At 53.9% G+C, this 21,876-nt stretch overlaps 2 protein-coding genes across 2 annotated transcripts in view; both read right to left on the bottom strand.

Annotated features, from left to right (window-relative positions):
• The window catches only part of NCKAP5L (NCK associated protein 5 like), a 29,989-nt gene extending 20,513 nt beyond the window's left edge, over positions 1–9,476 (bottom strand). Inside the window, exon 1 of the mRNA XM_058673570.1 lies at positions 9,249–9,476. Coding sequence (XP_058529553.1) covers positions 9,249–9,299 — 51 coding nt within the window. The 5' untranslated portion in view covers positions 9,300–9,476. The remainder of the gene's footprint in view (positions 1–9,248) is intronic.
• Positions 9,477–16,350: 6,874 nt separating this feature from the next.
• Positions 16,351–20,098, bottom strand: BCDIN3D (BCDIN3 domain containing RNA methyltransferase). The gene is made up of 2 exons (XM_012930880.2): positions 19,823–20,098; positions 16,351–17,918 (listed from the first exon to the last, which is right to left on the bottom strand). The coding sequence occupies exons 1-2, from the start codon at positions 20,057–20,059 to the stop codon at positions 17,355–17,357; spliced, it is 801 nt and encodes a 266-aa protein (XP_012786334.2). The 5' UTR covers positions 20,060–20,098; the 3' UTR covers positions 16,351–17,354.
• Positions 20,099–21,876: the final 1,778 nt, after the last annotated feature.

Genomic DNA, 21,876 nt, shown 5'->3' with positions numbered 1-21,876 from the left:
GGATCGGCGCGCATCGGCCCGTTGCGGCTCACTTGGGGAGTGAATCATCAGATGGAAGATCTTCCTCTCTGTCTCTCCTCCTCTCTCTGTATATCTGACTTTGTAATAAAAATAAATCTTTATTTAAAAAAAAAAGTACTAGAATAAAACGCAGGAGAAATATTCCATGATATTGCTCCGAACAATGATTTTCTGAGGGGACATGACCCTAAACGTACAAGCAATAAAAGTAAAAATAGACTGATAGAAAAAAAAAAATAGACTAACAGGATTGTATCAAGCTGAAGAGTTTCTGAACTATAAAGGAAACAATCAACAGCGTGAAGACATTTCCTATGGAATGGGAGAAAACATTTGCAAACCACCCAGCTGCTAAGTTCCTAGTCAACAGTATGTAAGGAACTCAACAGCAAGAGAGCAAGTGATCTGATCTAAAAAATGACCGGAGGGCTGGCGCAGTGGCATAGATAGCACACTAATGTTCTACCTGCAAGCAATGGCATCTCACATGGGCATCGGTGTGTGCCCCAGCTGTTCCACTTCTGATCTGCCTCCCTACTTATGCCTTGGGAAAGCAGAAGGAAATGGCTCAAGTCCTTGGGACCCTGCACCTTTCGGAAGACCCGGAAAGAAGCTCCTGGCTCCAGATCAGCTCAGCTCCGGCTGCTGTGACCATTTGGGGAGTGAACCAGCGGATGGACGCCCTCTCTCTGTGTCTTCTCTTCTCTCTCTGTAATAGCAGCCATTCAAAACAAAATAAATGCATTTTTAAAGTAAAATTAGGGCCTGGCGGCGTGGCCTAGCGGCTAAAGTCCTCGCCTTGAAAGCCCCGGGATCCCATATGGGTGCCGGTTCTAATCCCAGCAGCTCCACTTCCCATCCAGCTCCCTGCTTGTGGCCTGGGAAAGCAGTCGAGGACGGCCCAAGGCTTTGGGACCCTGCACCCGTGTGGGAGACCCGGAAGAGGTTCCAGGTTCCCGGCTTCGGATCGGCACAGCACCGGCCGTTGCGGCTCACTTGGGGAGTGAATCATCGGATGGAAGATCTTCCTCTCTGTCTCTCCTCCTCTCTGTATATCTGACTGTAATAAAATAAATAAATATTTGAAAAAGAAGAAGAAGAAGGCAGTGCTGTCATTGGTCCGCCGCAGACATACTGAAGTGAGACAAGCCAGAGGAAAACAAGTGCCGATTAGGAGCTCATGGAACATGAGTAACAGCAGGGCAGAGTGCATGTCACCAGCAGCTGGCTGTCAGACGCAGGGTCGCTGGTCAAGGCACGGACATTTTCATGAACGGAAGCTCAGGAGACCCAGCGCACACCGCACCGAGTGCTGTGAACAATATCCAGGTAGCTTGAAAACAGCTAAGAAAGTAGCTGTATGTACTCACATCACAAAAATACGCATGAGATAGCATACGCTAATACACGCTAGTTTGCTAAGTAACTTGACTTCTGCATTCTGCAACGGAGTCATACATCACACCATTCTGATGTACATCATATATATATATATATATATACACACATACACACACAACCTTAACCAATTAAAATAAAAAAGGACATACAAGTAAACAGCTCTACTGTGAAGGCAGTACTTAAAAAAAAAAAAAAAAACAGACTTTGGGAGAATCTTAAAAATCAGGAAGGAAGTATTAAGCCTAAGCTGGAAAGGTTTTCAGAACTGGATGCATCGAGTGAGCTTACAGGGTCCCCATGACAGGCAGGGTTGGTGCAAGGAGAGGGGCTACTTGAGGCAGAAAGCTTGTGTGCGCACGCGCACACACACACACACACACACCCTCACAGGAGCACACAGAGGCCCCGTGCACAAGCACACAGGAGGACGCAGGACAGCTGAGGGGATTATTCCCTGCTTCCCGGCCCCAGCCAGCGCTGACTCTGCTCCCCCTTCCAGGAACCAGGGTTCCCAGCGTCCCAGGGCATCACTGCTGGGTCCCACAGCAGGGCCTGGGCAGAGGGGCTGCTGGCGGGATGGAGAGCTGCCTGTTGGGGCTCCGGCTCCCTGCTCCCACGTCTGACTTCAGGCAGGAGAGCCAGTACCTGACCCTGGCACTCGAGTGTGCCCAGAGGTGACTTCCCAAGCAGCCTCTCCAGGTCACCCACACGCCTCGCCCCAGGACTCTGCTGGGGGTGGTGTCCATACAAGGGCTTGTGACTGCAGCCTGGCCAAACTGCACCTTCAGGTAAACTCTGCATCCTAAGCGCTTCAGGCTTTCCTTGTGTTAACAGAGCTACGCCCTCTCGCTGCAGGCCTTAGGTAAAGGGTTGGACGCCACGTGGGGCTAAGAGCCAGGCAGGCCAGCTAGCCTTCAGGGGAGGAGCCCCTCCTGGGCTCGGAAGGCTGCAAGCTTCCCAGCAAGGCAGTGGGGAGGAGAGGAAGGGCCAGAAGAGCAGAGAGCCTAGCCTTTGTGGAGCCTCAGGGGTAGGAAGTGAGGTGCTGTCTACAGAGGAAATGAGAAGCAAACACCCCCCATTTCCCCTCAGCCTGGAGTGGAGGGCACGCCTCCAGCTCCAGAGGACAGCTCAGTGGGCTGTTCTCTTGGATGCAGTACAAGCCAGCACATCCCACAGATGGGGACATCCCACAGTGTGGGGAGAGGAAGGTTGGAGTCAGGTGCAGAAACAGCAGTGCGCCCTTCACATGGCCCCAGGTGCATCATGGGCGCCTGCCCCAGGCACAGGCAGACACATGTGCTGAGCCACGTGCCTTGTGCATGCCCAGGCTTAGACAGGCTGCCCTTCAGAGCCAGTGTCCTTCCTCTGCAGTCACTAACTATTGGGTTAAGGGGGGACTTTTCTTCAGGTCACCACTGGCTCCCTAGAGGCTGGCCCTAGAACCTCCTGGCACACAGGAGATTCTGCCGTCTCCCTTGGCCCCTGGTTTGGGTCTAAATCCTTCAGTATACGAAGGTGGAGGACCCATGTTCATGGCTTGGGGTTCACCCAGGGGCCTTGGAGAGGTGGTGTTAGGGTCTGAATGGATCCCAGCCATCCCTCCAAAATTCAGACGTGGAAACCCCAACCTCTTCCTCCACCATAGACAAAGCCTGTACCTCACAGACTCCCCCACCCCCGTTCCTTTCTCACATGAGCAAGATGGAGCAGACCTGGTATCTGTCTGCCAGGGTCTGGATCCTGGCGCTTCTTGCCTCCTAGCCTGAGAAATTCTCGTCTCCTGTTAATAAGTCACTAGTCTATAGCCTTTGGTTACAGCAGTTGGACAAGACTAAGGCAGTGAGACACAAGAGACTTGCCAGGGCCTGCAGGAAGACCCAGGGACTGTTGGGTGCCACCACGGGCGACAGCCACATGGCACACCCGTGGGCTCCTGTGGATGAGAGTGGGCGAAACAGAGTGCACACTGGCACTTGCTGCCTTGGCGGGAAGAAACTGCAGGGACATATAGGAAAACAATAAGCAAGTGTCTAGGGGGAGCAGAGGATGTGGGTGGGAGTGTGGCTGCTCAGTGTTGCTTTTTATACGTCTTCGTTTCTGAACTATGGGAAAGAAGCTAAAGGAAATGTAGTGGGGGAAAAAATAAAACTTTAAAGGAACCCAACCTCCTAGCCAGATGTCCAAGGCGCCCAGTTGTGGCCACCCATCCTCTTCCTACAAGGATGGGGTTGGGGGACTGGGAGAAGAGAGTGTCCAGGAGCACGTGGGAAGCTGACAGGTTACCAACACCAGCCTCCACTCCTGCCCTTCCTGAAACCTCCCCCTGGGCTGGGAGAGAAGCCCTGCCAACTGCCCCACTCTGGGGGCAGGGGCTACCTTGAGGGCCTCACTATAACATCAGGAGTGGATTGGGGTGACAGCTGGGCTCACTGCAGCACCCCAGGAAGGGGAAGAGGGGAGGGGCAAAGTTAAGGGCAGAGGCAGAGGGGCAAGTCGGGGGCAGGTGGGGGTAAGGCAGCGTGACTGGCACCTCCAAGTGCCTGCGGCTGTTGGGAGCAGGTTCCAAGGGTGTCTCACCAAGCCTTGCACAAAAGGGCCAATTACAGCCCCCACAACAAGCCTGCCGGCCCGGGAGGGGCTGGGGCCCCGGCTCTGGGAACTGCAGCTGTTAACCCACAGGGCCACACTCCACTCCACAAGTCCCTCGTGACCCTGTCTAGGAAAACTACACCACCTACCCAGCCCCCAAACCACCTCCACCCCTACCCCTGCAAAGCTATGAGAGGGTGAGAACTGTAGCTGGGAGCCCCTAGCCCTGCTGGCCAGGGTGGCGGGAGCACCGGGTCTCCTCTCCGTAAAATCTCTGGATCTTACAGCTTCGCACCAAAGCTACGCGAGCACCACAGCCCTCCAGGAGCCCAGGGACCGGTGCAAGCATAGGGTGATGCGCCTGCCTGGCCTCTGGGTTCCCAGAAATCAGTAATAACAGCAATGATAATTCACCTTAATAACAGCCTGGCCTCTCCAGGCCTCTTTCATCTGCCTAACTCCCAGAGCTGAGAAAACGGTAATTAGCGAGCAGCTGCCACACCCCGGTGATGTGAGCACTGGCTGGGAAACTGAGGCCCAGGGAGCAGGGATTCCCCTCACTTTGGGTGCTAAGGGCTATGTGGCTGTGGGGAGCCCAAGGGGCTGGCCGCCGACCCAGGGGACATGCACTCCCAACCCAGGGGAAGGTGAGTAAAGACCCCAGATGCGGGCTCCAAGCCCTCTCCTTCCCACTACAGCGGGGATCCTGTTAGGTAGGCCAGGCTGGGTGGGAATTCTTGAGCCCACACACCCCACCCCCCAGGGGTCACCTGGCAGCCTGCCTGTGCATCTTTGTGGGATCCCCTGCGTGCTCAGGCACCCAGGGCAAGTGAGGGCTCAGCCCTGTGCCTCAGCCAGCCATGGAGCAGGAGCCGGGGCATGCGCAGCCCGGGGGTGGCTCAGATAAAGGCGAGAACTGACGTCAGGGCACGGAGGGTTAAGCCACAGCTTGCGATGCTGGCACGCCATATCAGAGCATGGGCTGCTTCCTCGCCGTTCCACTTCCTCTGTCCAGCTCCCTGCTAATGCCCCTGGGAGGGCAGCAGAAGAAGGCCCAAGTGCTTGGGACTCAGACACCCTCATGAGAGACTCACATGGCATTCCTGTGTTCTGGCTTCTGGGCTATTTGGGGAGTGAACCAGTGGACAGACAACCCACCCTCCCTCCCTGCCCCATCACTCTGCCTTTCAAATAAATAAACACACCTTTGAAAAAACAAACAAGCGAGTAGGGAAGGGATGGCCCTTTAGCCTCTGGTTATCAGACTGCCTAGCCCCATTCCTGCTAATGCAGGCCCTACCAGGCAATGGTTCCTGTCACCCATGAGGGAGATTGTGACCGGGTTCCTGCCTCCCAGTGCTGTAGTAAGTACTTGAGAAAAGAACTCTCCCTCTCTCTCATAAATTAAAAAAAAAAAAAATAATAATCAAAACAAGGAAAATCAGAAGATTGCTTCTTGGAGACCCCAGCCCATCGCTGCAACCCCTTCCAATCTTGGCACTGATCCCTGGAGACTCTGCAGTAACCACATCCTTCTATGCGGTCACTCCTGCAGGAGGTCCAGCTGTACCCTCAGAGAGGGCTGGGCGTGGTGGGCAGAGTCACAGGGGGCCAGGGTGGCCACGCAGGGAGCCGACACGCACATGCAGACCCATGCGTGCCCCACTATGGACCTGCTACTGTGACAGATGGTGACGACAGACACACGTGCAGCTCTGGGCAACCCTAAAGGCCAACCAGGCAGCCAGCAATGACCTTGGCCTTCGTCCTGGCAGGACAGTGTGCTGGACCAAGGGATGTGAGGTTGGCTTTTCTCATGTGTGTTCAGATGGCAAACACAGCCCCTAGAGCCTGAGTGATGCTGCGACCCTCCAGAACCCCAGTTCTTGCCAAGGGCATCTTCCTGCTTTACATTTGACCACACCCCCTCATGAATAAACAATTCGGGCAGAAGCGAGGCATGGCGGGGTGGGGGAGCCACAGCCCAGAGCCTGCTGAGTCCAGCCTCCCATGCTCACCTCCGGGAGAATCACTCCCCCTCCGGCCCCAAGTTCCCCCAATCTCAGCACAAGGGCACGTTACACTAGTCTGTTCCTAGTACTCCGTCCAGCCTGTACTGTTCCACGTTGTTTGGATGTGGTGGCAGATCCCAGACTGATTTACATAAATTTGCATGTTTAATCAGAATCCCCGAGCTCCAAGTATAGAAAATCCAATCAGTCCATTAGCGCAGCCAGACTAGGGCTGGAGGGGCCTGCCAGCTGTGGGTGAGGGCTGTCAGGACAGCTGGTAGTGTTGGTGGTGCACTGGGGCAGGGACAAGAATGGGCATCCATGCAGACAGATGCAGGGCCTGGACCCCTCCTCAGCCGCCACACAATCCTTTCTCCTGCTATAATGGGGCCTCAGGCTGCCCAGCCTGAACCACACCCCAAGAAGGGCAAGAGCTCTGCCTAGCAACAGCTGCACCCTTCACTCTAACAGGGACTCCACCATTAACCACTTTCTGGGAGCAGCCACGAGCCATTCCAACAGCTCACAGCTCAGAGCTTCCTCGGGTCTAACCAAACTGCCTCCTGCTGCAGCTTCACACACACACACGCGCGCACACACACACACACACACACACACACTCCCACGCCCAGGAGATACACACACACACACACACACACACACAGGCCCAAGAGACACACACAGAGACTCAGGAGACACAAACACAGGCTCAGGACACACACACACACGCCCAGGAGAGACACACACATACACAACCAGGCCCCAGATACACACACACCCAGGAGAGACAGAAGCACACATCCAGTCCCAGGAGACACACACACACACACACACAGGCTCAGGACACAAACACACACGCATGCCCAGGAGAGACACACACATACACACAACCAGGCCCCAGACACACACAGGACACACACACACATACACAAGAGAGAGACAGAAACACACATCCAGTCCCAGCAGACACACACACACACACATCCAGTCCCAGGAGACGCACACAGACACAGACACACAGACGTGCCCAGGAGAGCCAACACAGGGAAAAGTAGCACAGCCGAACGCGCCAGGGCCTCTCCAGCCAGCACCTCCCTTTACTTGTGAGGCTGAGAATGGAAGCCAGCTTTAAGAAGGCTCTGGGACCGGAGAGCAAGTCCTGACGTACGGAAAAGGGGCTGGCAAGGTGGGGTGGGGAGGGCTCCTGGGGCTGCTCAGCCTGGGCGAGGACCTTCAGCCTAGGAGCTGGGCAACACCAGGGTGTGGGATGGGCAGCAGCGGTGGGGCCCTGCGGACTGAGGAGGGTGGATGAGTGTGCTGTGTTCCCTGGCCCCGGTCCTAAAACAAGTCCCAACAGCTGAGATGCAACCAGCCTCCTGGGAATCCTGCTGGCCCCTGGCTGCCTCCTCCCCCTCTCTGAACCCATCCCGAAGGCCCAACGCAAAGACCGGCTGGGTCAGGATGTCTCACCCAGAGGCTTCGACGGGTGGGCTAAGCCCCAGCCAGCAGGAGTTCATGTCCCAAGGCACGAAGTCGGAGAGCGGGGCAGCACCGGGCCAGAGCGGGAAGTCTAACCCCACGTCCCTGTGATGCAGGGTCACATCACGGACCCCGGGGCTCTTCAAACGCAGCCTCCCCGCCCACCACCTTTCTCCTCTCCCCAGAGTCGCACATCAGCCGAACCATTCACTTTAAAAACGGAGCCAAGCTGGGCCCCAGACAGGCTGACCCTGAGTGAGTGTATGTGGGGCCAAGGTCACTCCGTCAGCTTGGATGAATAGGAAGTGGGGTCCCTGACTCCATGCCAGCTGACAGCAGCTCTGCACCCACACCCATGGGTGCCCGCCTGCCTCTGCCCAGGACACGGACCTCTCCTAGGGAGGCCTGGGCAGCAGGAGGACACAAGAGAGCTGGAGCCAGCTCACCACAGAGCCACAGACTGAAAACAAACCGGAGCCACAGGACGTTGCTCCTTAGATAGGAACCCACTTGTTGGCTGGCGTGGGGAAGCGGATTGTTCTGGGGGTACCACTAAGTGTTTTGTGTCACCCTTACTACCAGAAAAGGGGGTCTCAGAGAGCTGGCGGGCATCACGTGGACAACAGTGTGTGACAAAGTAATCCAGCTAGAGACTCGTTTTCCCCCAAGGACTGACCACACAATGCTCTCAGACGCTGACCCGCCAGGCCTCTTCCTGCAAGCCACTTCCTCTCTGGCAAGCACTGCGCCTGGGCAGGGGGACCCACGCTGGCGGGGTGGGAGGAGCGGGAGGGAATGGTAACAAGAGAATAAAGGGAACCCCGGCTTAAGACCCCGCGGCTCCCCAGGGCAGGCCTCCAGGAAACAGCAGCTGGGTAGGCCTGAGCAGCCGGCAAGCGCAGGTCCTGGAGGAACCCTTGGGGCAATGCCAGGGCTCTGGGCCCAGGGTAAGGAGAGGGGCGCTGGGGTCCCGGCAGCTGACTGCCTACCGAGGCTAAGCCAGGGGAGCGCCAGGCACAGATAAATTCTCCGCATTCTTCTGGCACGACAGCCAGGACCCGAGGGCCTGCTCCGCGGGCGCTGCCCGGTCCCTGCCTCGGCTTATGTTCCAGCGTGCAGCCCCGCAACGCTTCCAAGGGTCTTGCGCGGAGATCCGTTCTCTCCGCCTCCCCCACGCCCTGCCGCGCCAGGCCACGGGGACCGCAAGCAGTACGAAGAGGAGCCCCAGGCTCGTCCCCGCGTTTGCGTTTTAGGGGACAGCCCCCCACGACCAACCCGGCCCTGCTAAGTGCTACCGGACGGTGGGACGCGAGCGGGGCGGGGTGCGCGGCCGGGGCAAGGTCAGGCTTTCCAAGAGGGAGGGAGGCAGGCCCCCGGAACATCCCCCACTCCCGAAAGTTTCCCTTCCGGGGCCATGGAGTGTGCGCGAGGATGGCGCCGGGGGCGGGCGGGGGTGGGTGGGGGCGGATTAGTCGCAACGGGGACCCCCCAAAGACCACACACACACACACACACACACACACACACACACAGCGCCTCTCCAGGAGGAGAGCGCGGCGGAAGGCAGGGAGGGATGCGCAGCGAGGTCCGCGCAGAAAGCCGCGGCGCCCGCGCTGCCCCACGGCTGCCCGCGAGAGCCTCGCCCTCCACACCCCCAGGCCCCGCCCGGAGCCTACACGCCGCCCCCCAAAGCCCCAGCCAAGCTCCGCCGTCGCGCTTTACATCCCAAGCAGACCCGTAACTCACCGAAATCACAGGTCGAGCGTGGCCAGGGCAGGCCGGACGCGCAGGGTCCATGGCCACGGCTCGGGGGGCGGGGGGCAGAGAAAGGGGGTGCCGGAGCCGCCTCTTGATGTCAAGGCTTTAAAGGGGCCGGGGAGCCCCGCCCCTGGCGCGGGCCCCGCCTCGCTGCTCCGGCGCGGCCAATCCGCACCCGCCTGGACGCGCACCCCGCCCGGCCCGCTCCAGATGTTCCCAGGACGCGAGCGAAGTCTGCCCGGCTGGCGCGCGCCGCTTCCGCCCGGGCGAGAAGGCCCTCCCCTCCCCCTACAGAGGAGGGCTCCTCGCGGGCCCGGCGGGCCTGGGGGACGTCTTCGGCCCGGGGAGGGGACGCTGGAGAGGGCGGGATGATGGAATGGGGGCGTCCGGGCGTGTGCCTGTGCTGCTGCGGGCGGGGCGCGCACGTGTGTCTGTGGTGGTGCGAGTCCGCGTTCGCGGTTTGCCTTCCTGCATACGTGTTGGGTATGAGACCCTTCGAGAGCGCCTGCGTGTTCCTCTTTGCACGGGATCTGGAGAACTGGGCGCTAGGAACGGGCTCCACTTGTCCCAAGAGACAGCGGGTGCTGGCGAGTTTTCCTCGCTGCGGTGAGGCGTACAAGGGCTGGGCACAAAAAGGAACTGGCCCTGTTCCAGCCCCCAGATGTCTCCGTAGGGTACCCGGCCGTGTCACCTACAGGAAAGCCAGACCCCTTCCAAACCATTCTCATCTTTGGACAGCCACATTGGCCCGACTGCCTACACAGTGCTAGTTTTGAACTGGGTTCCACAGGAAGATTTTTCTCTTATGGGGCAGATGTTGTAGTTCAGTGGATTAATTTACCACCCTGAGATGTTGGCATTGCAGATTGGAATAGTGGTTCAAGTCTTGGCTGCTCCATTTCTGATCCAGCTCCCTGCTAATGTGGCTGGGAAGGCAGAAGATGGCCCAAGTGCTTGGTCCCTTGCCACCCACATGAGAGATCTGAATGGAGTTCCTAGCTCCTGGTTTCAGCCTGGTCCAGCCCTGACTGCTGCAGGCATTTGGGGAGTGAACCAGTGAGTGGTAGAGCTCGTTCTCTCTTACTTGCCTTTCAAACACATACAAATTAATAAGTCATTTTTTTTACATGATGGCACCATCATGAGATAATTTAAAATTGTAAAGACAGGGCCTGGCGCAGTAGCCTATTAGCTAAAGTCCTCGCCATGCATGCCCCATTTCCCATATGGGCGCCAGTTCTAATCCCAGCTGCTCCACTTCCCATCCAGCTCCCTGCTTATGGCCTGGGAAAGCAGTCGAGGACGGCCCAAAGCCTTGGGACACTGCACCAACTGGGAGACCTGGAGGAGGAAGCGCCTGGCTGCTGGCTTTGGATAGGCTCAGTACCGACCATTGCAGACAATTGCAAAGTATACCAGTGGATGGGAGATCTTTCTGTCTCTTCTCCTCTCTGTAAATCTGACTTTCCAATAAAGATAAATATATCCTTAAAAAAAAAAAGATTGTGAGAAAGAGAGAGCCCTGCCTCCCAGGGTCTGCTAAGGCAGAAGGCATCAATCAGGAGCCAGAACTGGGCATGGAATCCAGGTGCTCGGAAGCGGGACACGGGCATCTTAACTTCAGCTGAAGTCATATTATGAATATGCTCCCGTACCTCTTTCGCCGTTATTTCCTAATGGTACTGTCACTGTTGAAATCCTGTCCAGTCCATCATCCCAACATGAATTGAATAGGGAATTGGCAGGCCAGTCCTGGGACTCGGAACATAGTGAGCCATTCTGCAGCTGTGTGGAGTTGAAAGCCCAGTAAAACCTCATGCAGCTGTTGTGTCCCTCAGCCGTGGGTGGCAAGCCCTCCAGGTCCACCAGTCATTTCTAACTCTCTTGGAGTGTTTCCAAATAACTGAGATTTCTGAAGCACATGGACCCTCTAAATGGTCTTTTAGTCTCTGTTCACATGTTTACCTTGTAATACACGTAGCCAGAACCTCTGCACTCCTACGTGCCTGCTGGTTTAGGCACTTGGGTGTGGACAAGTTCTCCATGCTGTGCGAGCTTCGCTTCTGTGAAAGGAGTGCGGTGACCGTTGCCCCGTGGAGGAGGCTTCAGACACTCTCATTCCCAGTGCTGCTGTTCACTTAAATGAGGAGAAATTGCACAGGAGTCCCAGGGTTGAGTCTCCACACTTGTAGCTACCACAAATCCTACATTGTTCTTTACTTGAGCTGTGTGTGGTGTGAACATACCAGCGAGGCCTCTCAGGTGTCTGGTAGCTGCAAGCTATTGGTACTAAGCCAGTCTGGCAGTGTGGTCCAGCTGCGCAAGTACTCACTGACTGAGTGGATGATCTCAGAGAACCACCCCCGCATGTTCATGTCCGTGCTGCCAGGCTATGTGGTCATTCATTCACTTGGAACCATCTTCATTCCTCAGAGGCTGACACGGCAGGCATTTCACCACTGTGTTTGCACAGGTTGATAAACTGACCTGAATTTGGAACTCTTGAATCTGATATTCAAGTTGCTAACTGGTCTCTTAAAACATTTTACTCACCTGGCTAATCTCAAGGTTGAACTTTTTTTTTTTTAAAAAAATGTATTTATTTGAAAGACAGAGTGATGAAGTGAGATGGATAATGATCTTCCATCTGCTGGTTTACTATCGCAAATAGCCACAACCAGATTTGGGCCAGGATGAAGCCAGGAGCCAGGAATTCCATCCTGGCCTCTCACATGGGTGGAGCACTGCAAAATGAGATTCCGGCGTGGTAAGGAGTGGCTTAATCCACAAACAACTCCAGTGCCCAGACTGAATCTGAATGCAATCCTGACGCTGTTCAGGCTCTGTGAGTGGAAGGAAGGAGGTGGTTAATTCTTGGTCCGTTTGCTGAAGAGGAGCGGAGTTTTGCATGGGGAAGTTACAGTCCTTGAGTTGTGGCAGCGTGGCCCACAGTGCATGGCACCAACACGATGGACCTGCTCGGATCCTTGGAACTCCCCCTTTAAATCCAGTGTCCACTCTTCACATTTCACGGGCACCAGTAGCTGTCTGGGGTCCATGTGACTGGGAGGAGGGTCAGCGGTGAGAAGGTCACACTTCACATGACTACAGGGCATGTGGATGGCTTTTGACAGGAGGGTGACGTTGTCACATTTTCATTGTAGAAAGAGTACTGTGGTTGTATTACGAAGAAGAGCAGGACCGACGTGGAAGTCAGGTGACCAGACACGGAGGGTTGTTTTTTTCCTAGTATCGGGAGGAAGATGAGAAATGATGGGATCTGGACTAGGAAGTATTTGTGCTAAAGAGAGATGATTTCATGAGCTAAATCAGAGGCAACAGGCCATGGGATAAGACAGATTCCCAAGACTTCCGGCCTGGTCATCTGCAGACAGTAGGACAACACACTACAATTAGAAACACTCGGGGAAGCAGAGGTCTGGGAGTTAGTGTGCTCACTTCTCAGAGAGGAGGAGAGGCACTCCCCAAGTGACTGCAACAGCCTGGAGCTGAGCTGATCCAAAGCCAGGAGCCAGGAACCAGGAGCATCTTCTGAGTCTCCCATGCAGGTGCAGGGTCCCAAGGCCTTGGACGGTCAGTCCTTGACTGCTTTCCCAGGCCACAAGCAGGGAGCTGGATGGGAGGCAGGGCCGCCAGGATTAGATCTGGCGCCCATATGGGATCTGGGGTGTACATGGCAAGGACTTCAGTCACTAGGCTACTGCACCGGGCCCATGTACTCACTTCTTAACATGTGGACATAGAAATGTCCAGAGGACATCTGGGCAGAAAGGTCTGCTCCCCAAGTGTTGACCCCAGGGGCGGTCGCAGCTGTGCCAACTACCTGTCAGGCTTCTCAGCTCCAGGGCAGCACATGCTGCCCTCAGTTCTGCTGGAGGGCTCCACCCTGTCCGGCCAACACCACAGTCTGCAGTGCAGCACTGGTAGAAAAGCCTGGTGTAGGCTGCTGGATAGGTAACACTCCGGCTCAGAATGCAGGAGCTGGACTGGAGATGAGCAGTCAGAGCAGTGGGTGCTAATGGTAGCCAGGGCGTGGCGGGCAGTATACAGGGAGAGAAGGGAACGCGGCTGGAACTGACCCCTGAGGAACAGGCGTCTCTGGAGAAGGACAAAGCTGGATGGATCCTGTCACCAGAGACCAAGAGCGACCACGGAGACCAACAGGACTACATCACGCCCAGTGCTGCTGAGGTCTAGCTGAGGGCAAACATGTACCTGCTAGCTGCAGCCAAAAACCAGATTGCCAAGGCCTGAGAAAAGATGCAACGAAGTAGAGAATAGAGATGGAAAGGGTTTAAAACTCTCTGAAGAATTTTGGCTGTGCTAAAATTAGGCAGACAGGTGGGTGAGAATTATTTTGGAATTTTTTTTTTTGGAAAGGATACTGCTTAATTCAGTTATTAACAACTTAAAATTAGTTTTTAAAGAAGTGATGTGTACATAGGGTTTTTTTAAAGATTTATTTATATTTATTGAAAGGTGGATATACAGAGAGGAGGAGAGACAGAGGAAAATCTTGCGTTCGATGATTCATTCTCCAAGTGAGTGCAATGGCTGGAGCTGAGCCAATCCGAAGCCAGAAACCAGGAGCTTCTTCCAGGTCTCCCACGTGGGTGCAGGGTCCCAAGGTTTTGGATCGTCCTCAACTGCTTTCCCAGGCCACAAGCAGGGAGCTGGATGGGAAGCAGAGCTACTGGGATTAGAACCGGCGCCCATATGGGATTCTGGGCGTGCAAAGTGAGTACTTTAATCACTATGCTATCGCTCCAGGCCCAAGAAGTGATGTGTACATAAGGTTAAAGAAACCAAATAACAGGAAAAAAAAAACTCCTGCTCTTTCCACTCAGAGGAATAAGCTGTTTTAGCCCCTTTGAAAAATTTTTATTTATTAAAAAGAGAGAGAGATTCTATTTGTTAGTTTTGTTACCCAAATGCCTACAACAGCTGGGGCTGGGCCAGGCTGAAGCCAGGAGCCAGTGATTCCATCTGGGTCTCCCAAATTGGTGGTGGGGAACCAATAATTGGAGCAATCACCTCCTGCCTCCCAGGATGTGTATTAGCAGGAAGCTGGAAGCAGAGGAGGTGCTGGCCCTGGAACCCAGCCACTCTAATAGGGGATGCAGGCAGGCCAAGCATCGAGCGCCATCTTAGCTGCTGTGTCAGGTGCCTGGCCACATTCTAGCTTTCTGTTTTATCTTTTGGCATTGCCAAATACTTACACCATTTGTGTTTCGCTTTTAGTTGTTTTATTACCTCCTATGCATATATGCTCAATTAACTATATTTTATTTGAAATGTAGAGGGAGCTGGGGAGGCAGAACTGTCCCATTCATTGGTCACTCCCCAGATGCCTGCCCAGGACTCCATCCAGGTCTCTCACGTGAGTGGCAGGGGCCCAAGTACTTGGGCCATCTTCTGCCGCCTTCCCAGGCACATTAGTAGCAATGCTGGATCACAAAGTGTAGCAGCTGGGACTCAAACTGGCACTCTGATAAGTGATGCCAGTGTTGCAAATGGCATCAAAACCCCAGCACTGACACAAGCATCTTGACTGCTAGACTCAATGTGTCTGTCCCTACAGCATGCATCCTGATGAGTATTGACAAATTAGGCTTCAAAATCATCACGCTAAACATTTGCAGCTTAAAAGGGTACAAGATCATCTAGTCTCCCGTATTCTTATTACTATTTTTAAAAAAGATTTGTTTTATTTTTATTGGAATGTCAGATTTACAGAGAGAAGGAGAGAAAGATCTTCCATCCATTACGCTACTCTCCAAGTGGTCAAAACGGCCAGAGCTGAGCCAATCTGAAGCCAGGAGCCAGGTGCTTATTCTGGGTCTCCCACATGGGTACAGGGTCCCAAGGCTTTGAGCCGTCTTTAACTGCTTTCCCAGGCCACAAGCAGGGAGCTGGATGGGAAGCAGGACTGCTGGGATTAGAACTGGCACTCACAGAAGATCCTGGCGCATGCAAGGCAAGGACTTTAGCCACTAGAGGCTATTGCACTGTGCCCTCTTATTACTATTTTATTTTATTTATTATTAAAGATTTATTTATTCTATTACAAAGTCAGATATACAGAGAGCAGGAAAGACAGAGAGGAAGATCCTCCGTCCGATGATTCACTCCCCAAGTGAGCCGCAACGGCCAGTGCTGTGCCGATCCAAAGCCAGGCACCTCTTCCGGGTCTCCCACGCGAGTGCAGGGTCCCAAAGCTTTGGGCCGTCCTCGACTGCTTTCCCAGGCCACAAGCAGGGAGCTGGATGGGAAGTGGAGCTGCCGGGATTAGAACTGGCGCCCATATTGGATCCCGGCACGTTCAAGGCGAGGACTTTTTAGCCGCTAGGCCACACCGCCGGGCCCAGATTTATTTTTTATTACAAAGTCAGATATAAAAGAGGAGGAGAGACAGAGGAAGATCCTCCATCAGATGATTCACTCCCCAAGTGACTGCAATAGCCAGAACTGAGCCAATTTGAGGCCAGGAGCCAGGAGCTCTTCTGGGTCTCCCATGTGGGTTCAGGGTTCCAAGGCTTTTGGCCACCCTTCACTGCTTTCCCAGCCACAAGCAGGGAGCTAGATGGGAAGCAGGGCTGCTGGGATTAGAACTGGCGCCCATATGGGATTCTGGTGCACCCAAGGTGAGGAGCCCAGTTGCTAGGCCACTGTGCTGGGCCCCCCTCATGCAGTTTTGACAGCAAGGAACTGCCCTCTTCCCGTCCCCTGCAGAAACAGGAGGTGGGGGGGGGGGAGACTTAAATATATATCCTATGCACCTTCCTCTATACCTGACCCTCCCCACTCTGATCAGAGGTCCACAGGAGCATGCATTCCTTTCAACTATGTAAACAATATTAAAAATAAAAATTTAAAAAGTGATGACAGCTTTTCCCAACAGTCAATTGTTCAGCCGGCAGAATTTTCCTGGGAACATGGAGCCCTTGAGTATCTCTGGTCATGGGGGCTCAATTTCTGCCAGGTATGTTGCTTGGAGTCAGTCTCCTTGTAGCCAAAGTCCTTGTACTGGCTTCCAGTTACTGCTTTAAACAAAGCACTACACACTCTGTGGTTTGAAACAACAGATTTATTCTTACAGATCTGCAGGTCAACAATGTAAAATCAAGGTGGTGGCAGGCGTGCTACTGCAGGTCCCGGGACAGAATTCATCTCCTGGCCTTTTGTAATTCCAGAAGCCTCCGGAATTCCTTGGCTTGCAGCCCTCTCTCATATCACTCCGGCCTACTGCTTCTGTCTTAGCACCTTCTTCTGTGGCCGAACCTCCCACTGCTGTCCTCTTACAAGGACACTGGAGTGCTGCCCATCCCAATGATGCGGCTCATCTTCCCATCCTTAATTCTTAATCACATCTGCAGAATCTGTTTGCTCTCCAAGGCAACATTCACAGCTGTGAGGAGCTGGAATGTCGACAACTTGGGGGACAACATTTGGCCCAGTTCTTGGGACTGGCTTCATGAGTGTCCCCAGCAGGGTCAGAAGGTTTCTGGAGTGTTCCTCCATTAAGGTCCCAGAGAGGCCAACTTCAGCTCTGGGACCACTGTGATTATTTGGAGATCATGTACTGACCTCCAGGAGCTTCTTCCAGGTCACCATCTGGGTGCAGAGACCTAAGCACTTGGACCATCCTACGCTGCTTTCCCAGGCACACTAGCAGGAAGCTAGGTTGGAAGCGTAGCTGCCAGAACGCATATGGGATGCTGGCAGCACAGCCAGAGGCTTGACGCACTGTGCTACGGCACTAGTCCACATTGACTGGTCTTTAAAAAGATGTTTCAAAGATTCAGATTATGAACCCAGATGGCCAAGCCCATTGTTCTATGGATTTGTTCTACTCGGGGACTGTCCAAAGTAACGGAAACAGATTTCTTCCACTGCATGCCTTGTAAACTGCTGCTTTGGCTTCTGCCAGGTTTTGAGACTACTTGAAGGCTAAAGAAAGAGAACACAATTCCCAGTACAGAACCCTCTCATTGTCTCTTGATCTTCCTGCTTCTAGAATCATCACTTCCTCTCTTTCCCTTCTTACGGCAGTGATCTAGGGGTTGGATCAATCTATGGTTTTGCCTTGAAGAGCAGAAGGCTTCGGTCCCAACTGGTGCTGCCAAAGCAGCATACCAATTCCATGCCATGGTCCCGGGTCAGGATCTGCGCAATCTGTGTGTCCATATCCCCTCGGATGGCCAGGGAGTGGAAGTGGTCAAAGTCATGGAGTCCCAGCTTGCGGAGACGCCGTGCAGCTGCCCGGTAACACTTCCAGGGCTGTGGCTCCACCAGCAGGTAGCGGCATAGGGAGGAAAGATGGGCCAGGAACTCCCTCAGGCCGTGGTCGCCGTGGTTCAGGTGGATCCACATGGTGACTGACATGCAGAAGCCAATGTCAAACACTGAACGTCCAAACTGGTTTAAGAAAGAACTCAAGAGGACCTTGCGCGTCTTTTGATTCATGAAGTCCAGGGTGATGAAGGTCAAGGCGTTGGGGAAAGGACATTCTTTCTCAGCTCGTTCCACCAGGTCTGGGTCTATGTCGCAGCAGAGCAGATGGAGATCCAAGGCCTCTGAGCCTGTCTCCCCGTCATGCAGGGAGAGGAAGTGTTTGTATAGAGCCACACTCAGATCCTAGAGGAATCCAAAAGAGCTTTGTCATTGCAGTTTCCAACCATGAATGCAAGGGAACTCTCCATCTCTCTTTTCCCCACTGAGACCGTCACTTCACCTGGCTTCATCACAAACCAGCCTCCCCTACCATGACCTACAGAGGGTGTGTCACTTTTCCAGCGTGCTCTCGGCGCCCTCCAGAGGCCACATGCTGTAATGCATCATCCCTATCCTGGGTTGTCCAAAGTTACAGCCCAGAGGATGCAGCAAAGGAACTACACCTGGAGCAGTACCTTCCAGGTCAAGTACTGTGACAGTCACCTCGCTGTCCTTTCTGGGGCATCTCACATCCCAGGCAGGAGCAAAGGGGTCCAGAGGCATAAAGAAGTTCTGTTACCAGGAAGCTAAGGAATGTAACAAGCACTCTTTAAAAAAATCAGTTTCTCAGACCTATAGTTCCGCAATCCTCATTTATGTATTTTGGGCAGGTGGAAGCCATCCAGAAGTCTAAAAGCAGCAGCATGAATAAATGTGATACAGTCGTTCAGATGGGACACTAGCCAGCCGCGAACAACGCAGGAAATCAGCCCAGTGCAATGACACAGAGGCATCACAAATACACGAGGCTGAGTGAAAACGTGAGTCACAGATAAAATTTGGCAAGCAGCCACTTAAATGAAGTTTAGGGGCCTGGTGCGATAGTCTAGTGGCTAAAGTCCTTGCCTTACATGTGGCAGGATCCTATATGGATGCCAGTTCTAACCCCGGCTGTTCCACTTCCCTCCCTGCTTGTAGTCTGGGAAAGAGTAGAGGACGGCCCAAGGCCTTGGGATCCTTCACCCATGTGGGAGACCCGGAAGAGGCTCCTGGCTCCTGGCTTTGGATCAGCCCAACTCTGGCCTGTTGCAGCCGCTTGGGGAGTCAAGCAGCAGACAGAAGATCTTTTTCCTCTGTATTTTCTTTTCTCTGTATATCTGCCTTTCTAATAGAAATTAATTTTAAAAATGAAGCTTAAAATGAGTAAAGTTACACTAAGCACTTTAAAAAACAGTAAGCTATTAAAAAAAAAAAAAAAAAAGCACCAGGAAATGAAAATAAAAGACTAGTTATGTCTAGGTGGAGAGTGGGGTAATCTGAAGAAAGCATACTGGGGGATTCTGGGGTAGGGATAGTATTTTATTCTTGACCTAGACAGTAGTCATAAACATGCTTGTAACTCTTGAAATGTAGAGCTGTTTTATCTATTCTAAATGTGTGATATTCTTCACACAAAACCTACTTTGAAACGATGGCTAAAAGGGCAGGCCCGTGGCCTGTAGGGAAGGCACTGGTTGGAGAGCTTGCCTTTCATAATGGAGTAGCTGACAGAGCCCTGGCTCTGCTTCTGGTTACACTCTGCTAATGAGCAACCGAACAGGCCGAAGGTGATGACTCAAATATTTGGGCCAATGCCATGCAGGAGCTGGGGAATCAGTTCAGGTCTTCCACGTGGGGGTCTTGAGCCCTCCACACGGAAACCTCTTTGCCAGTGGCCACCAACACAGCACAGTTTCCTCCCTCCAGCCGCAGGCGGCCAGCTCCTCTGGGATGTCCCAGCAGGCGTGGGAGAGGTCTTTCCTTATTTTGCTTGTGGTTTGACAACAACTATTAGATGCCACAGCACACTTGGTGGTGAGGCGTGACAATGGCAACCCCTCAAGCCCTCGCGCCCAGGGCAATCTTCCTTTTGGAAACACACACACACACACTTAGAAGGAGTCCAGGTTCTGCCCTCAGGATTCCTAGGCGACAAGGTGGTGGTGGGGGCGACCACCCTGGCACCGCAGGCAGGCACGGCCGCGGGGAAAGCTCATTTTGGGAGGGCCTTTTGGGGTGTGATGGCCCACCACGGGACTCCGGGGCCCCGCGCCCGCTCCCTCACTCACCCCGGAGTTACACCCCACGTCGAGCCCCAGGATCGGCCTCGTGTCGGGACCCTCGGGAGGAAAGAGCCGCCTGAGCAGCTCCGAGGGCAGCAGGCGGAGCCTTTGCTCCGGAGGGTGGAAGCGGGAATAATGAGGGAAATTTCCGTAAGGGGCGGCCCCGGGTTCTAGAACTCGCGGTTCCACGTTCCCCGCGGCTTCCTGAACGCCCCCCCGGACCAGTTTCGCGGACGCCGCCATCTGTCCCGGCAGGCGGAACCGGAAGCCAGGCTCCTGTGGCCGGCGAGGGCCGTCACCGTGCCATTGCGCGTGCGCAGAGACGGAAGATGGCGGAGTGAGCCGAGCGGCCCGCCCCGAGCGCTCGGCCTCGAGCGCCCTAGTGCGCCTGCGCCCTGCTCCGACCGCCCTGGTGCGCCGGCGCCGTGCTGACGCGCATTCAGCCTCACGGAAACCCTTACCACAGCCCTAGCAGGAGTTTGGCCACAGCTAGAAGTTAATGTTTTAAAGTGACGTAATTTGAAGCTTTCTTTTTTTTTTTTTTTAATAAATTTGAACCTCTTGAACTAGGCTTTGTTGGCACTTTGGAAAACAATTGTAGCCCAGCTTCCTTTCCTGACACATGTGCAAAGACCCGCAGAATTGGAAATTACTTGTCCCCAGGGCAGGGCGCGGGGGCGCAGGAACTTGCTGCTGGTTCTGGAGGTGCCAGGAGCTTCCAGAGGCTTGCCTGTCAGGGGCAGCTCAGCACCTTAGGATTGCATATGGGGACAGACTGTAATTACAATTTCTTTTGCACGAAGACACTGGGGTACAACAACGTCAGGAGCATTTTTTTTTTTTTTAGGTCACACAGAAATGAGCCAGGCTGTTTGACAGAACACGTGCTTAGGACACTGAATTCTTTCCAGCCTCCATTCTCCTGTCTGTGCAATACGGATGTCTGGAATGAAAACCTCAGTAGGTGACCATAAAAGCCAGGTCTGGGGCCCAGCGCGCTAGCCCAGAGGCTAAAGTCCTTGCCTTGAATGCGTGTTGGGATCCCATATGGGCTCTGGTTCTAATCCCGGCAGCTCCACTTCCCATCCAGCTCCCTGCTTGTGGCCTGGGAAAGCAGTCAAGGACGGCCCAAAGCCTTGGGACCCTGCACCTGTGTGAGAGACCTGGAATTAACTCCTGGGCTCAGATTGGCTCAGGTCTGGTTGTTGCAGCCATTTGAAGAGTGAACCATCGGACAGAAGATCTTCCTCTCTGTCTCTGCTCCTCTCTGTAAATCTGCCTTTCCAATAAAAATAAATCTAAAAAAAAAAAGGTCCCTGTGCTTTCTTCCCAGTTTCTACTTCATCTCGGTCTGACTGATGTTTGCCTGTCTATAAGATTCGGACAGCTCAACTGGTGACTCCCAATCATGGTGGAACTGAGTAAACTACAGGACTGACATGTCAAGAAAAGGGGGTGGGAGAAGCAATGCGGTTTCCATTTTTGACATTTGAGGGGAGCGGAATTTACTCTTTTTGGTCACTAGGTGGCGCCAGCGCAAACTCCTAATTCTTCCAGTTTTGTTCCTATTTTAGTATATGTGCAGCCGAAGCGAGCACCATTATTCTTGTTTTGAAGGTAAGGTGCACCTTGGTTTTGTAAACAATTTCAGGCTTATTTGTTTAAACACCAGACATTCTTTTTCCCAGTAAAGTTGGGTTTCACTAAGGGCATGGGCATGTTTTGGAGTCCTGGACACACCGTTCCCAGAACAATGGGCTACAGGTCCAGGCAGCATATGGCAGGTTCCTGCTGACTGTGGGTTTCTCCAAGGAGCAAAGGTGTGGCCTGGCAAGGATGCTGATGACCTAACATAACCTCACAGAGAGGTGTTGTCGTTTGAGCCACTCTGGAGACTTTTCTAACCTGTGCCCATTATTTCAGAGCCTGATTAGCCCAGAGGACTTGAAGGTCCTCATTTCCGGGCCTGCTACCTGAGCAAGCAACAGCAGAACATCACAGAGCTGTGGCCGCAGCTGAGCACTCGCCTCATGACTGCCAGCCAGGTCGGTGGAGCTGCA

The sequence above is a fragment of the Ochotona princeps genome, chromosome 15, assembly GCF_030435755.1.
Source record: "Ochotona princeps isolate mOchPri1 chromosome 15, mOchPri1.hap1, whole genome shotgun sequence".
NCBI lineage: Eukaryota > Metazoa > Chordata > Mammalia > Lagomorpha > Ochotonidae > Ochotona > Ochotona princeps.
Note: the sequence above shows the minus strand (reverse complement) of the source record. Positions and strands in the feature narration are given on the sequence as shown.

Coding starts and splice junctions, on each gene's coding strand:
- BCDIN3D (XM_012930880.2), bottom strand. CDS start 20,059: ATGGCGGCGTCCGCGAAACTGGTCCGGGGGGGCGTTCAGGAAGCCGCG. Junction 17,919..19,822: donor ACGTGGGGTGTAACTCCGGG/GTGAGTGAGGGA, acceptor GGATTCCTCTAG/GATCTGAGTGTGGCTCTATA.